Here is a 15,019-nt window from a genome sequence, read left to right on the forward strand (position 1 = left end):
TTTTTTCTTTATCAGCCTACTGGTATCTGTGGGGGTTCATAGGGATGTCTCCATAACGCGTGAATCATTTTCTTTAACATTTTCAATTAACGGTCCGTCCTCATACCCCATCCGATATGAGTGTTACTAAACCTTAATATCTCATCTGGTACGAGGGTAAAACGGGCCGCTCCATACTCCGTCTGGTATGAGTGCTAAATTATCAAATTTCAATACCTCATCCGGTATGAGACGACGTTCACGATATGGTTCTTTATGTACTCGATCCATCCACCATCTATCAGGATATCCAGTAATGTTGTTATTTCATCCATTCACTTAATCACACTATTTTCCATTTTTTTTAATCTCTATTTTTTCCAATTCAACCGTAAACACATGAAACAAATAATACATGCATTTAAAGCTATAAAATTGATCAATTAGATACTATTATGTATTCAAACCATAAAAATAATCAACAAAAACAACAGTAGATAATTTTCGGTTCTGACTCCTTTAATAACTCGTACTTAGTTATAGATATTTTTTAAATTGTACAAAACATCGTATTATTGTTAATTTGACTTCAATTCCATAACAAAGAATAGGGTAAGAGTTTCTTATTCAAATTGATGCCCAAAAATCTAAGTTTGTTGACTGCGCCTACTTGCAATCCCCGAATTCCCTAAATTTTTTTTTTTCGGGATTAAAACGCGCAACACAATTACCGATAAATATTCCAAAAAAACTCAAAATTAGTGTTAAGACCCTTTTTTGGCTAATTTTGAAATTCCGGCACGGCAGCGGTCCATCTTGGATTAGCTATTTTCGGCCGATTTTGAATCAATCCCTGCGAGAAAACACATCAAGAGATCTCTCTTGACAAAAAAAATTGAAAAATCGAAACTCATCGGCGGCGGAACTCTCCGGTACAGCGGCTCCACCGTCTCACTTTTACAGTTAGGTGTTTTGTTCCGGTCAACCTGTAGAGAAGAAAACGGTAATTACAATGGTGAAAAAATTATGTAAAACGGGAATTGGAAAAGGTCTCATTGGAGGCGTTTTTGCAATTTTCCACGGCAGCGCCGTCGGGCTTTACCAGCAGTTTTCGGGCAATCCGCTGTCTTTTTGCTCCGGTTTGGGCATGGAGGTGTTCAAAATTAAATTTCGAGCAAATGGAGAAATTTTTACCTCTTTTGGCTGTCAGAAGTGGCTCTATCGCAGCAGCAGGTAGCGGCAGCTGGATCTTCTTCTCCGACGAGGGGGGTTTGGCGGCTAGGGTTAGGGTTTGGTGTGAAGATGGTTATTTATATCCGTCTCCATTTAATTTGGGTCGTTTATCGCGTTTGATCTGAACCATCTGATAGCGATTAAATAGGAAGTGAATCTGAGTCATTCATCGCGATCTAATCTGTACCGTCTGATCACGTTTAAATAGGAAATAGATATGAACCGTTGATCACATTTAAATCTAACCGTCTGATTATATTTGGAGAGGGAACGCATTCAGGCCGTTCATGTGCGCAGGAGCGAATCTGAGTTGTTCGATCGCGAGCACGCGGATCGCCCGCGTGGCCTCTCGTGTGGTATCGTGTCAACGTCCGTTGCCACGCAACGCGTTCTGATTCGTCGGTGTTGTTGACCGAACATCATACGTGGTACAACTTTTCTAAATTGTATTTTGATCTCCAATTTTCTATTTTTCTTTTAAAAATAACCTCAGAACCCAATTTTTCACCAATTTTTTTCAAATTTGTTTTCAATTTCATCATCTATCAAATTTCCTTTATTTTTATACTAAATTAAAATTAAAAATTTATATTTATAAATTAATTTAAATTACATTAAAATTAATTTGAGTATTATAAGAATCCACCGACAAATTTTCGGTGTTCATAGTTCATAGTAAAATAAAAGAATCATTCCATACACTGGGAAAAATATTTTTCAATTTTTATTTTTTAGAGATTATCAAATGGAAAGCTCAAAAGCTTAAAACTAAGTTAAATTATCAAATGTAGAGTTGGTACAGATTTTTCCACCAGCAAAATTTGAGTTGATGAACATATATCATCAACAAAAATGGCAAACTAAAAGCAAAATACATATTGAGGCATCATCATCATCAATGGAGATTTCCTTTCTTGTGCTAGCTAGGCCAATGTAAAACAAAACATGCTTTGCATTCAACCATTTATGGATCTGTATCGGACCCCGAATCTGAATCTTCTTCTGATTGCAACTCAAATGGCTTGATCCTGTTCATATTTGCCTCTAATGGGGGAAGGTCTTCATCATCACTTGAGTAATCTTCATTGTCATCTTCTTGGTGAGAGGTGCATCCTTGTGGACTTCGATTAGCATCAAGAGAATTTGAGGATTTGAATACCGCTGGCCTGCACTTACAGGCACAAGCAAAAGTGTCACAAGATTTGCATAAACAAAGTAATGCTCACAAGCCATGGTTGTTAATCTAGAAAGCATGCATCAGGTTCAGTTTTCTGCTAATGTTCCGAAAAAAAGCTTTGACAGATGGAATGTCCGAGGATAACAGCAGTAAATATATGAGAAACAGCAATTGCTTTAGTCAATCATTTGATAAAATGTGCAGATGACACACCATTCTGGAGATTTTTGAAGTGCACGAACTTGCTCATAATATAGAACTTGACAAACAATATATGCCACCTTGCTACCAGACTTGACCGCATCTTCCTTTCCACTTTGGTCAACTACGACAAAACTTCCTGCAAAAAGGAATGCAACTTAACATCTTTTCCCGATCTTTTATAATAGAAATTGGGTAGGCATAAACTAGCCAAAGCATCATTCGGAAGTTACTCCTGCTCCCACACCATTTCCTATTTTCTAAATAATACGATTTCCAAGCAAGGTATTAAGACTAGTCTAGAAGTCGGATGATAAGAGAAATTAAGTTTATCCAAGACGAAAGATACCAGCAAAGAAGATGCTCAATGTATTATTGACTCAATGCTGTGACATTGGAGGTTATAGTCCATCTGGGCAACCCACCAAAAAATGCTTTAGAATCAAAGAAGCACTTCCACAAATATGCATTCAAGAAATAGGACAGAGAAAACTTATCACAGATAGAAAAATGGATCTAGACAAAGTTATACACAAGAATAAAATTCTAAAAGTTTGAGGATATTACTAGATCACTTTAAAATAGACGAAAACACGAAAGAAACCACTTAATCCCCTTTTCACATTTCGCTGCAAGATAAACCTCATGTAATTGCATTTTTTTTGTAGAACTAGAAGTTAATTTTGAACAAACCTCGTTTTATCCACATGCTCTTTTGGAATTTAGCTGGAAAGAGCGCCAAAGATTTATCTCCCTGCTGATCTATCACCTTTAGACATTGATACATATGAAAAAAAGAAAGGAAAAGAGTCAGAAACGTTGGCCTATGTCATACCATGTAAGGAACAGTAGTAAATTTTTGAAAGGAAAGAAGAAGCATTGCAGCTGGAAGGACTAACAAGCTCATCTACTTGTGCTTTTTATTCTACAGTCATTTAATCAGCAAGATATGTATACATTTACTTCATGCTGTGCAGATTTGCTGATAACAATATATAATGCAAGGACCATCCAGTACTTTTCATTCTACTACCTATTATATGTATTACTTAAAGTTGCAGAGAAACTGCAAAATAAACTGGCATTCCATAAATAATCCACAGTAACCCACTTCCTCGATAACAAAGGACAACAATCACTTAAAAAGGACTCAAAGAAGCCAATCTTCATTCATGTCAATGGTCGGCATATAAATTATTATTAAAGTGATTTTATTTGCTAATGGACCTAATATACCAAATTCAGTTGCAAATTAAGCAAAGTTAAGGAAAAGAAAATCACTTGTTGTATTAAATCAAATTAATGAAATGCAAAATATGAAAACTTACCTCAATTAGATTGGATCCTCTAAGAGACCCCACTTGCATAATGCATTGTCCATCCTGGAGGGTCAAGATTTCCTCCTCTGCTGCTCTCTTCAAGTTTTTCCTCCCTCCTTTCATTAAGCTAGATGGTGTTTGGCCTTGTTTGAAATGTGGAAGCCTATAAGCTCTATAACTTGCAATTCCTTCACAAGAGTTAAACTGTATAGAGTTTTTTATAAACAAGTTATTGAACTATTTGGATAATGCAATTTTATAAATTTCATTAGATTGCTCATGTGTTTGGTAAAAACATAGCTTGTAGATTGTCAATTTCAAATTAATAAAAAGGAAAATTCTATTAATTTAATAAATAAAGTTTGAATACACCTTTTTAATCAGAAATTCGATATTTATACTGCTAATTACAATTTTCTGATATGGTAAAGCATAACATTATTAGCAAAAAAAAGGATAAAAACATCAGTATACATGTGTACTCACATGTACACGTTACATCTTACAACTAAAATCAAGGTAATCCTCTGCTTCTAACTTTTCATGGTTTTGTCAGTTCATCTTAACCCTTTGGAAACTCCCCCTCATAATTATATATTTGTACTTGGATGACTGATAAGCTTAATATCACAGCTTCGACTAATAAATTTAATATCCTCTGCTTCTAACTGGAAATTTGCTTCAAAGTTCAAATCAATGTTCATGTATCCCATTTATCAAACAACAATATAAGAAGAATCGACGCAACAATCTTGGAAAAAAGAAAAAGAAAGCATTAATGCAACAGGAAGTAAACATAGGACTACAAAGAACTATTCATCTTAGGCATCTAAAAGATCTAGTGGAAGCCTGCTTCAGTCATCCTGATCGATTTCTAACACTCACCTAACAAAAACAGCTCAAGAAAACAAAATAATCTCACATTAAACAGTAAATAAGTAAACATTAATGAAAAGAAAAGAGAAAAGTTGAAATGAATTGAGAAATAACTTGCAAAATTAACGAATTAAGGTCCTCCAAGAGACATTGTGATCAAGCCTATTTAATTACATTCTACTTTGCCTTTGTGGTTCTTCTTTTACATTAATCTTAGTACTGACTCAAGCACCAAATATGTAACTCGCATACTAAAAAACACAGTTAACAAGTAAAGCACATTCCATTTATTTCGAGCAACGACGATAGTCCTAAGCATTCTAATTAGACCAAGAGAATGGCAATGGTTCATGAAAATGATCATCGCATTCTTGCTGCCAAAACACCAAAAAGTCTCTACTAAATATTTTATCAAACAGTTGGCGGGCGTTCATCGTTACATGCTAATTATCGCACCTTAATAACAAGCAAAGTCAGCATGAACAACAAAAGACATGGAAATACTAAATTGTGTAAGTTTTGAGTGAACCAACCATGATTACCAAACGAGTGAAAAGTTATCCTATAAGTACATCACAGGTATTAACATTCAACAAAACACAAAATTTTGGCATAGAGAAAATCAACAAAGAAAATACTTTAAATTCAGCTGAGCACTAATTTTATCTCTTCTAAAAATTCATAAACAAGTACATCATAAAATTAAAAGAGAAGTTAAAAAATTTTACCGAATGCAACCAAAACTAAAGCCCGATACGAGAAGAAAAAGACAAAGCCCTCTCTCCCTTACTCTCCCAGTTTTCCTCTTTTTTTTGCTCACTCTCCCCTCCAGTCCAGCTCCAATCCCGTTGCTCGCCTCTCGACCCCTCCCTAGCAAACCCCTTTTGGCAGCCTCCTTTTCTCTCTCACGCTCTTTCTCTCTCTATCTCTCTCTCTTTAAAATCGAAGCCCCAGCTCTCCCTAGTCGCGTCTCTCTTTGTCTTCTTCTGCGACAGACCAGTCACAAATCGTCCTCCTTTGTCCTTTTCTTCACGCTTGCTCTCTCTATGGTTTTCGCTCCGTCTTCTTCAGCTTTGCCTTTTCTTTTTCTTTTCCCTTTCCTCGTTGAAGAAGAAAGAAGAGACGAAGCAGAACGGTGACGTTTTGGTGGGAAAAAGAGGGGTGGTTCATGGTTTGGGCTATTGGGCTTGTTTGGGCTTAAAATGGGCTTTTTAGTGTATTGCAGGCCTGATTGGTTTGAAGAAGATTGAGTAATTGGGCTTATGAGCTAATCAGAACGATGACGTTTTGGTGGGAAAAGAGGGCTGGTTCATGAGTTGGTGTTTAGTAATGGATTAGGTTAAATGCATAATCTAGTTAAATGTTAATATAAATATTAATTTTTAAATTATTATTATGATCTAATTATAAAATAAATCATTGGACTAACTATGATATAAAAAAATACTAATAATAAATTAAAATTACATTTAAATTTTAAAAACATTAATATAAAATTATCAAATAAAGTATTTAGGTGCATGTCTCTACTAATCGTACCAAAGTGCTCATAGATTTTCCTAACAAGGTGAAATTCATGTCTCTATATATTTATATTTATGCAATTAATAAAAGCTTATTTTATAATAGACAAATAATTGTAATTCTTGTATGGCTAATTTTTATTTTCGATAAATTTTTTAATGGGTGATTAATTATATATAATGATGTATGTATGTATGTATATATATATATATATATTGTGGAAATGACATTTAGCACCGACTTAAGCCGTCCAAATGAATAATTGTAATTTAAGTTGGCGGAAAACAACATACTTAATTTGATTACGATTGAAAATTAAATTATTATTGTTGACATAAACAAGAACCTTATTAAATTATATACAAATTAATTAACCTAATACAATAATTAATAGTTTATAGATACATATTTTATTTTATGTTAAATTATTAATTTAATTTTTCAAATTTAGTACTTATTATAGTTTAATGTACTAATTTTTAATGTAAATATTAATTAATTTGAAAACCTTTTAATATAATTTAACCATTTTAATTTTTTATTAAAATACAAAATAAATTTAAACATTTAAAAAATAAAAAATATTAAAAATTAAATGGTAATAAAAATATTGAATATTAAATCATTATAAATACAACATTTTAAGAATTAATTTGATAATTAATTCAACAAATATATTTACGAGATTATTTTACCAAAATTAGTCTTATTGCGGTTAAAAAAAAAAATAGTGCATTATATAGATACACATATATGTGTATGTATATTCTTCTTCGGCTTTTATATTTTGACCTTTTTAGAAAAGTATAAAATGTGGTATTGAAAACTAAAACTATTTGAAAGTTTGGTCAAACCTATACATACATCAATACATAATTCAAGTCTCGAGTTTGATATGCTCCACCCCAAAAGTTTATAAATATTATTAAATTATTTGTTTATATTTTATAACAAAACTTTAAAAATAAATTAATTATAATTAAGGATTCTCCTCTTTTGAAACGTGTCAACCCACTAAGACAACATTTCAAAATACTCAAGAAGGCCATGGAGGAAGGAGACAACTTCGACTCTTTCCGTTTCCATTTTTCTTTCTGTTCATATTTCTAACTGGTAAAAAATCTTGTAACGAAAATCAAATCAAAGCGGCTTCTTCAGACCAGACTTTTCTTTTTTTTTTTTTTTGTTTTCTCTCAAAATTTTCCCCATAAATCTCGCCAAAATTTGGTCTTATAGATTCCTCCTCCTCCCCCAACACTTACCTTCCACAGATTGCGCTTTCTGCAAGTGGACTCTCCACTTCCTCCAATGAATATCTGGTGGCAAAAGCAGACTCACATGGAAACCGTATGCCGAAACTTGTCATTTCTTTTCCCCTTTGCTTCATGTTGACAAAAGAAAATCACCCATCCCCCCTCTTCATCGCTTCATGGATACCACAAAATTCTTCTCTTTGTTTTTTTTAACTCTCAAAACCCACTTCGATTCTCTCAATAAACCCTACTTTAAGGAGTTCTTCTATGGTAACATGATTCGGCTTCTTTATTCTTTCTGGGCTTTTCTCTGCAACTTTGTATTCTCTGTTTTCGGATCAACAATCGGGTTTTTGTATAGGTATCTGTGTTGTTTGTGTTGCTTTTTGAATAAATTTCCATGGTTTCTGTTCTGATTGGCGGTTTTTTTTTTTTTTTGTCTGTCAGATTACATGCATGTAAAGATATTGAGAGGAATCAGTCAGAACCCAGTTTAGATTCTACCCAAAACAGAGATGATTATGATTATGGTTCATGTGGTTCTGGGAATTCCGAGCTTCATGATTTTGGCTTAAAAAGAACGGGTTTCCATTTTAGTTTTGTTGATAAAATCAATGGGGAAAACAAGAGTTCTGTTTTCCAGACTGTCACCAGCAAGTATGAGTTCTTGTCAGAGAAAGATATCAGTGGATTCATAGAAGAACAAAAGGTTTATAGCCTGACTGTGCATCAGCCATGTCTGTTTTTGGATAATCATGACGGGCTTCCTGAATTGCAAACAGGGTCTGTAGGTGAAGAGATAGCAGAGGACTCTGCAGAGAGATTTATGGTTAAAAAGATTTTGGAGAAAGTTGTGGAGAAAGCAGAAATGGAGTCGAACTTTACAAATGAAGCAGAGGAATCTAATGAAAGTCTTACCATTGAAGAGAAACTTGAGGAAAAAGATCAAGAAACCCCCACTGGATTTTGCTATGTAGAAGAACAAGAAGAAACAATAAGTCGAAGAACGATTGAAGGTCCCGATTCAGTTGCCTATGAATTCGTGGAAAGTGAAGAAGTTTGCGAAGAATTTGAATCTGAAAATGTCAAGAAAGAGGATAAAACTGAAGAAGAAGAAACTGGCTTATTCGGTAGCAGAAATTTCGAATCAGTAGCAGTTTTTCCGAATGATAATTTAATCGATTCTGATGATGAATTCATAGAACTAAGCCCCCAGATGGAGATTTCAGGTGTTGTTGAAGAGGAAATGCTTGTAATGGAGGATTCAGAAGAAGGTATAAACCATGAAGAGAGCAGAAAAGGACTAAAAAGTTCAGAAGAATATGAAGAACCCAGTTTGCGGGAGGAAGAATCTGCTTCAAGTTGTGAAGAGGAAGATTCCGATGATGATGATTCTGAATCCATGTTTGAGTATGATGAAGTTATAGAACAGTTGAAAATGGAGCTGAAAAATGCCAGAACTGGCGGCTTGCCAACCATTGATGAAGAGTCAGAGTCTACCAAGATGATCGAAGAACTAAAGCCATTAAAGATTGATGTAAAAATTGAACATAAAGATAGAATGATCGAGATTCATAAAGTTTACAGAAGTTACTGGGACAAAATGAAGAAATTAGACATCTTGAATTCTCAGACCATCCATGCAATCAGTAAGTATTCCATTAAATCTCTTTTGATTTTTCTGTTGTTTGATTTCTCAATAAATTAAGCATCAAATTTTATATTTATATATATTTATGTATGTATATATGTATTTAAGAAAAGGAAAAAAGAAGAAGAAAAGATCAGCAATTCAGCAGCATGTTTTCAGACATTGTTATGTAGATTTCACCAACTTAGGAGTCAAAAGTTCATCCAATATATATACATTTATATAGGTTATAAATATATAGTTATGGGTTATAACCAACTAATGGAACCCATCTGACGTTTCTTTTGAAACTTCTCATCCAATATATTTATATATATATATATATATGTGTGTGTGTAGGTTATAACCTACTAATTGAACCCATCTAACTTTCTTTTTTAATCTTCTTTTTCAACTTTTATAATTCTTAGTGGGAGACAATGTTACTTAGTTGACTTCTTTGATGGTGCCGAAGATTTTCTTTTCTTTTATTTTCTCAAAAAGAAATCTTTTGAGAGGACTTATAACTTGACAAAGGCAAAATATTTCTGGTGTAACCGATAATATAATTGCGTTTATAAGATCAATTATAGTTTTTAACTCGTGGTGCTTGTTCATGGTTTGTCATGTTAATCGCAATCATATGCAGATTTACTCAAGTTGAAAGACCAAACTCAATCAAACGTAACGAAGAAATCGTCGAACCAAGTAGCTAAATCACTTATCCTGCAGAAACTATTGTCTTTCAAGCAGCGAAAATTCGAAGCTGAGCCTATACAAAGACTTATTAGAGATGTACATAAAGATTTTGAGACAGTATATACTGGACATGTTTGTCTTTCATGGGAAATTTTGCATTGGCAATTTAGGAAAGTACTAGAATTGTTGCAGCATGATCATCAAGCCCTTCGTCGGTATAACCAAGTTGCTGGAGACTTTCAATTGTTTCAAGTGCTCCTTGAAAGATTCATAGAGAATGAGCCATTTCAAGGCCTTCCCCGGGTCGATAATTATGTCAAGAATCGCCAAGTTTCTCATAACTTTCTACAAGTTCCAGTAATTAGAGGTAACCAAAAATCTCTGCTACATATATGTATTTATGTATGTACGTATATTTGTATAACGAAGAAATGATGCAATGCAGATGATGGGTTGAAATTTAACAAGGGGAGTTATGAGGGGAATGGAAATATGATTACAACAGCAGCACTGAGGGAGATCATTTGGGAATCAATCTGGGTTTTCTGGCAATTTCTTCGATCGGACAAACCCGAAACAGATTTAGGCTTAAAAGGTCCTAATCAAACTCAAGTTGCTCCTCAAGGCACTGTGGATTTGGACCTCTTGCTTGAAATCAAAGCAGATCTTCAAAAGGTTTGGTTTCTGATTCTTGGGAGACAAAGATCATTATTCTGATTATACCATAACATATGTAGTTACACTATAACATAAGTATAGATAGCATTTCGTGGCATTACAAAGGTAATATTAGAGAAATATACAGTTTAACTCGAACTGTATTTAACTGGTAGAGTGTAGTAAACGAATACGACCATATTAATACTCGTGTTCTCGTTACAATGTAATGCAGAAGGAGAAAAGGCTGAAGGATATACTAAGAAGCGGAAGCTTTAAAGCGAAGAATTTCCAAAAGCATGACTCGAGTCAGGTTGTGTTGATCGCTCGGATTGAATTGAAGCTAATATCGAGAGTTCTACGTATGTCGAAACTAACTGCTGATCAACTAATTTGGTGCCACAGAAAATTACACAGAATCAACTTTAGTAGCAGGAAAATTCACTTGGACCCATCATTTTCTCTCTTTCCTTGTTAATAGATGCATTATTACATTACAAAAGTTATATGTATACAAAAATATAGTCTCCACTATTTTACTAGAAATTAGATTTAAATTTTTTATATGTATTCCATTAGCACAGATTATTTACAGTTATCTAATATTAATTTTATATTATTCTATTTTTAAAATAATTATTTAAAATTATTTTAATTAATAAATAAATATACATTAATTATAATACAATCTCTTAATAAAAATATATAATTCTTCTTGAATATATAAGCTATAACGATATTTCTAAAATTTAAGAGTATATTTTTGCCCAAAAAAGAGATTTAAGAGTATATTCTATTAATGAGTATATATTAATGTATATATGCATGTGTTAATAGAAATATTTACTACTAACATTCTATTTTATATGTTAAATTAACTGAATTTAAGAGTATATTCTCACCCAAAAAAAGAGATTTAAGAATATATACATGAGCAAAATGAAATATTCATATATATACATATATATATTTATATTTATATATGCACGTGTTTAATTTACCTCACTGTGTAAAAATATTGAACCTTTTGTTGAAAAAAATTAAAATATTAATAATTTATTTTTTTAATCTATTATCCCTTATAGACATTTTTATTATTTGACCCAATTTTCCAAATTCATGGGCCGGGCATACTGAATCCGACTGACTCTAGGCCCGTGGGCTAATATACTGGAATCAATCAACCAGTTAAAAGTTGCCACGTGTATTTTCAGTTCTAATTATTAGGGCCTAGTGGGCCGTGAAAAGACTGACCAATGAGATCCGTCCATCAAAATGTCAAGATCTTTTCTCAGCCCTCCGATCTAGGGCACCAAATACTTGTATCTCTTATATCATCTCCCACTTCCGTATATAAGCACTCTTCTCTGCGTCGGCTGTGAAAACCCTACAACTGAGAGGAGGAGTAGAAGAGCAATAATCGAAAATGGTGCAGCGACTTACTTATCGCAAGCGGCACAGCTATGCCACCAAATCGAACCAGCACCGTGTCGTCAAAACCCCCGGTACTAACCAATCTCTCTTTCTCTCGCTCTCTCTCTCTCTCTCATTCATTGTACATCTGCGATATGTAAACTCGTATACCTAATAGTTTTATCTCTTATAGTCTATACGATTAATCGAAATGGTGGTACAGGATCTGCATCTATTTATGCGAATATGTGGACTTGTTCACATATGTATCTATCTATTCTTGGTTTTACCTTTTAGCTGGGTACTATTGGTGAAAGTTAATGGTGTGACGATGGTGTTTGTTTGGAATGTGTGCAGGTGGAAGGCTGGTGTACCAGGGCACCAAGAAGAGAGCAAGTGGCCCCAAGTGTCCTGTTACCGGCAAGCGGATTCAAGGGGTATTTCTTTTTCTTTTTCTTTTTTTAATTTGGCGGGGTTATTTTATTTCCAGTTGTGCTTTTTATCTTCTTGTTACTGCTTTTGATTGTTTGGGGTTTCTGTCCTTGTGTTCTCTTGGTATTTAACATTTTGGATGATGTAGAATGATTTTAGGATTGTGACCAAAGTACCTTATTTTTAAGTCAGTATGGGGGTAAGACTAATCCTGGTAGTAAGAAGAAATTGGAGAACGTGTATAGTAAGGTTCTTATGGTTCCAAGTTTAGATTCATATTTCTATTATAGAAATGTGACCTCTTGATGCAGGGCTGAAGAAAGCTCTTTCATTGATCCCTTATGGTTTATTGCTATATTATCTTTTGATACATCCATCCCAATTTGAAGGGTATTTTATCATGGTCGTGCAAGGAATCTTCCCGATTTATATGGATTGTGTCTTCCTTTAATTACCTGGAAGAGGGTTCTTTCTGCCCTGTAACTGCCTGCCTTTCATTCTGATATTTTTCATACTGCTCTTCTATATAAACTTGTTCGGTTCTCTTTTAGATAAGTTATTGTTAGGAAACATGGAATCGTAATTAATAATGTGGTAAAAGATGTGAACTTACAGCTGCTTTTCAGAAGCTGGAACTTAATGCCATCTGTTTTAATTAAGTCACAAGTGCTAAGCCTTAGTGTATACTCTGGTCCGTATGGGTTGCTTGCAGAACATTTCTACGTCTTATTCTTTACATGCATCTCTTGTAAATATATTTTTCTTTTTCTTATTGATGTTTGTAGATTCCTCACCTGAGACCTGCCGAATATAAGAGATCTAGATTGCCTAGAAACCGGAGGACTGTCAACCGTGCATATGGTGGAGTTTTGTCTGGTGGTGCTGTCAGGGAAAGGTGTAGTTTCGAACTTGAATAGAAAAATATTGTATGCTTTTCTGGGTTTGGTGATTCAAGATAAAATTTGTGGGTATCTTGCCTTTTCTTTTCCTTGCAGGATTATTAGGGCCTTCTTGGTTGAAGAGCAAAAGATTGTGAAGAAAGTCTTGAAGCTTCAGAAGACCAAGGAGAAGCAATCAAAGAGCTAAATATTGAGTTAAAAAGGCTTATGTGTGTTAAGCTTCTTCACAGTGTTTTATCTTATGGGGGAAATTTAGTGCATCATGGAAAAGTTATCTGGGTGTTATAATTTTGAAGAGTATTTTTCTCTACCATGTTGTGAACAACTATTATTTTTAGCTTTCCTTTTTAACTTTGTCGACAAATCAATTGGGGTACAATTTTGTTTTCATTGCAAGCTTCGTTTTTATCAGTCCCTTTTTATTAACATGCTTTTGCAAATATTTAGCCTCAAACCCCTTGCAGTATTTTAGCTCATTGCTATAACATACTGAAAAGACTTCTATCAAATGTTAATTACTTCACTGAGGGAATTTCTGTTCTTTTGAGCCTAGATTTGAGTCCCTTATTTGTTGAACCACTGGAATGGTTGAAATAGTGGAGGTGACCAACTGAAAATAAATTTTATTATTATGTACCTGACATACAACATTTTCATACTGACCATTTTAGGGAAATCGTTGTTCATATTTTGTACACACTTTGAACTCTTTCTCTATGTTATTTATATGGGATCAAATCAAGGTTCAAACAGGGGGAAGAACTTCTCTTTAATCTCAGCCACTGACTGGTAAATGGATGTTTCTTCAAAGGAGTCATCCATTAGTAGAACAACGAAGGATTTATTTGGGAGGCGAAAATCTCAACAATAACTTCATGCAAAGCTTTATTATAGTTGAAGACATTTATTCTCACAAGAGTCTCAAGGATTCCCAGATTGTCTTATCAGCATCTAAGAGAGTAGATGATTCATTACCTCAAAAAAGAGTAGATTATTCTTGATGCCTTGTAAACCCTATCTTGTAAGTCTTGTATTGGTTTCTCCCAAGAGGAAAGGATTTGAAACATGGCTGGCTTGATCTAACACATCACAAACACAATTAGGAGTCTAAAGAAGAGATTGCCAAAAAAGGTGGGTTAAAAACAGAGTAAATATGCATTTATATATGCATGTATACCCTTTTAGATCAGAATGGTTGTCCCAAAAACAACTGGGCCAGTTTTTGTCAATGAGTTTGTGTTTGTGGACCGGATTGCAGTGGAGCAGGTAGCTCCTGTTGGTTAGCTCTTCCTCTACGAGTCATAGGGTGTGCCACTTTAACCAGGTAGTACATGTCCCAACCAAGATATTTTGTCTCTACTTCTCTTTCGTTCTCTCTTTTTCTTGTCACCTGCGTCATGTGCAGGATATGTTGGGAGGTATATATAAGTGGGATTAGAAATTTAAAGCTTGGAGAATAATTCTTCCTCAGAGATGACGTCCTAAACAATGGTATAATACGACCAATACTACAAATTTTTCGTTGAAGGAGAGTATAATATTGCAGATATATACATATATATATATGTTATATGTATACTGAATGTTTTCTTCATTATCAATCAACAAAATATTGAGCAACAGTAGAATGGTCCAGTGATCATGATTTTTGTGTTTTGTTTAAAAATTATAAGTTTAAATTTCATTGAAAATATTGAGTTTACCACTTTATAAATGTATTAATCAGA

At 33.9% G+C, this 15,019-nt stretch overlaps 3 protein-coding genes across 4 annotated transcripts; 2 read left to right on the plus strand and 1 right to left on the minus strand.

The window, feature by feature from the left end:
- Positions 1-1,969: 1,969 nt before the first annotated feature.
- Positions 1,970-5,894, minus strand: LOC110809174 (Nucleic acid-binding, OB-fold-like protein). 2 transcript variants are annotated; one of them, XM_022034920.2, is made up of 5 exons: positions 5,514-5,894; positions 3,919-4,097; positions 3,284-3,359; positions 2,603-2,729; positions 1,970-2,378 (listed from the first exon to the last, which is right to left on the minus strand). In XM_022034920.2, the coding sequence occupies exons 2-5, from the start codon at positions 4,030-4,032 to the stop codon at positions 2,177-2,179; spliced, it is 519 nt and encodes a 172-aa protein (XP_021890612.1). In that variant the 5' UTR covers positions 4,033-4,097; positions 5,514-5,894; the 3' UTR covers positions 1,970-2,176. The 2 variants fall into 2 exon arrangements, with proteins under 2 accessions (XP_021890612.1, XP_021890611.1); XM_022034919.2 differs by having other exon boundaries at positions 3,919-4,113; positions 5,514-5,893.
- A 1,448-nt stretch (positions 5,895-7,342) lies between these two features.
- LOC110809111 (uncharacterized) lies at positions 7,343-11,112 on the plus strand. Its single transcript, XM_022034837.2, has 5 exons — positions 7,343-7,923; positions 8,010-9,211; positions 9,842-10,258; positions 10,337-10,566; positions 10,784-11,112. Exons 1-5 carry the CDS (start codon positions 7,739-7,741, stop codon positions 11,024-11,026), a joined length of 2,277 nt encoding a protein of 758 aa, XP_021890529.1. The 5' UTR covers positions 7,343-7,738; the 3' UTR covers positions 11,027-11,112.
- A 782-nt stretch (positions 11,113-11,894) lies between these two features.
- Positions 11,895-13,682, plus strand: LOC110809183 (large ribosomal subunit protein eL34). Its single transcript, XM_022034939.2, has 4 exons — positions 11,895-12,053; positions 12,319-12,398; positions 13,179-13,288; positions 13,389-13,682. The coding sequence occupies exons 1-4, from the start codon at positions 11,975-11,977 to the stop codon at positions 13,477-13,479; spliced, it is 360 nt and encodes a 119-aa protein (XP_021890631.1). The 5' UTR covers positions 11,895-11,974; the 3' UTR covers positions 13,480-13,682.
- The last annotated feature ends 1,337 nt before the right edge of the window (positions 13,683-15,019 follow it).

The sequence above is a fragment of the Carica papaya genome, chromosome 2 (genome assembly GCF_054855325.1).
Source record: "Carica papaya isolate Zhongbai chromosome 2, ASM5485532v1, whole genome shotgun sequence".
In the NCBI taxonomy this organism is placed as follows: Eukaryota; Viridiplantae; Streptophyta; class Magnoliopsida; order Brassicales; family Caricaceae; genus Carica; species Carica papaya.

Bases quoted from the DNA above. Each gene is read 5' to 3' on its own strand.
- LOC110809183 (XM_022034939.2), top strand. From the start codon at position 11,975: ATGGTGCAGCGACTTACTTATCGCAAGCGGCACAGCTATGCCACCAAA. The intron at 12,399-13,178 runs GTATTTCTTTTT...TGATGTTTGTAG, and splicing joins CCGGCAAGCGGATTCAAGGG to ATTCCTCACCTGAGACCTGC. The intron at 13,289-13,388 runs GTGTAGTTTCGA...TTTTCCTTGCAG, and splicing joins GGTGGTGCTGTCAGGGAAAG to GATTATTAGGGCCTTCTTGG.
- LOC110809111 (XM_022034837.2), top strand. From the start codon at position 7,739: ATGGATACCACAAAATTCTTCTCTTTGTTTTTTTTAACTCTCAAAACC. The intron at 7,924-8,009 runs GTATCTGTGTTG...TTTGTCTGTCAG, and splicing joins ACAATCGGGTTTTTGTATAG to ATTACATGCATGTAAAGATA. The intron at 10,567-10,783 runs GTTTGGTTTCTG...AATGTAATGCAG, and splicing joins TCAAAGCAGATCTTCAAAAG to AAGGAGAAAAGGCTGAAGGA.
- LOC110809174 (XM_022034920.2), bottom strand. From the start codon at position 4,032: ATGAAAGGAGGGAGGAAAAACTTGAAGAGAGCAGCAGAGGAGGAAATC. The intron at 2,730-3,283 runs GTTTGTTCAAAA...TCCTTTTTGCAG, and splicing joins GAGCATGTGGATAAAACGAG to GAAGTTTTGTCGTAGTTGAC. The intron at 2,379-2,602 runs GTGTGTCATCTG...CTGTAAGTGCAG, and splicing joins CTTCAAAAATCTCCAGAATG to GCCAGCGGTATTCAAATCCT.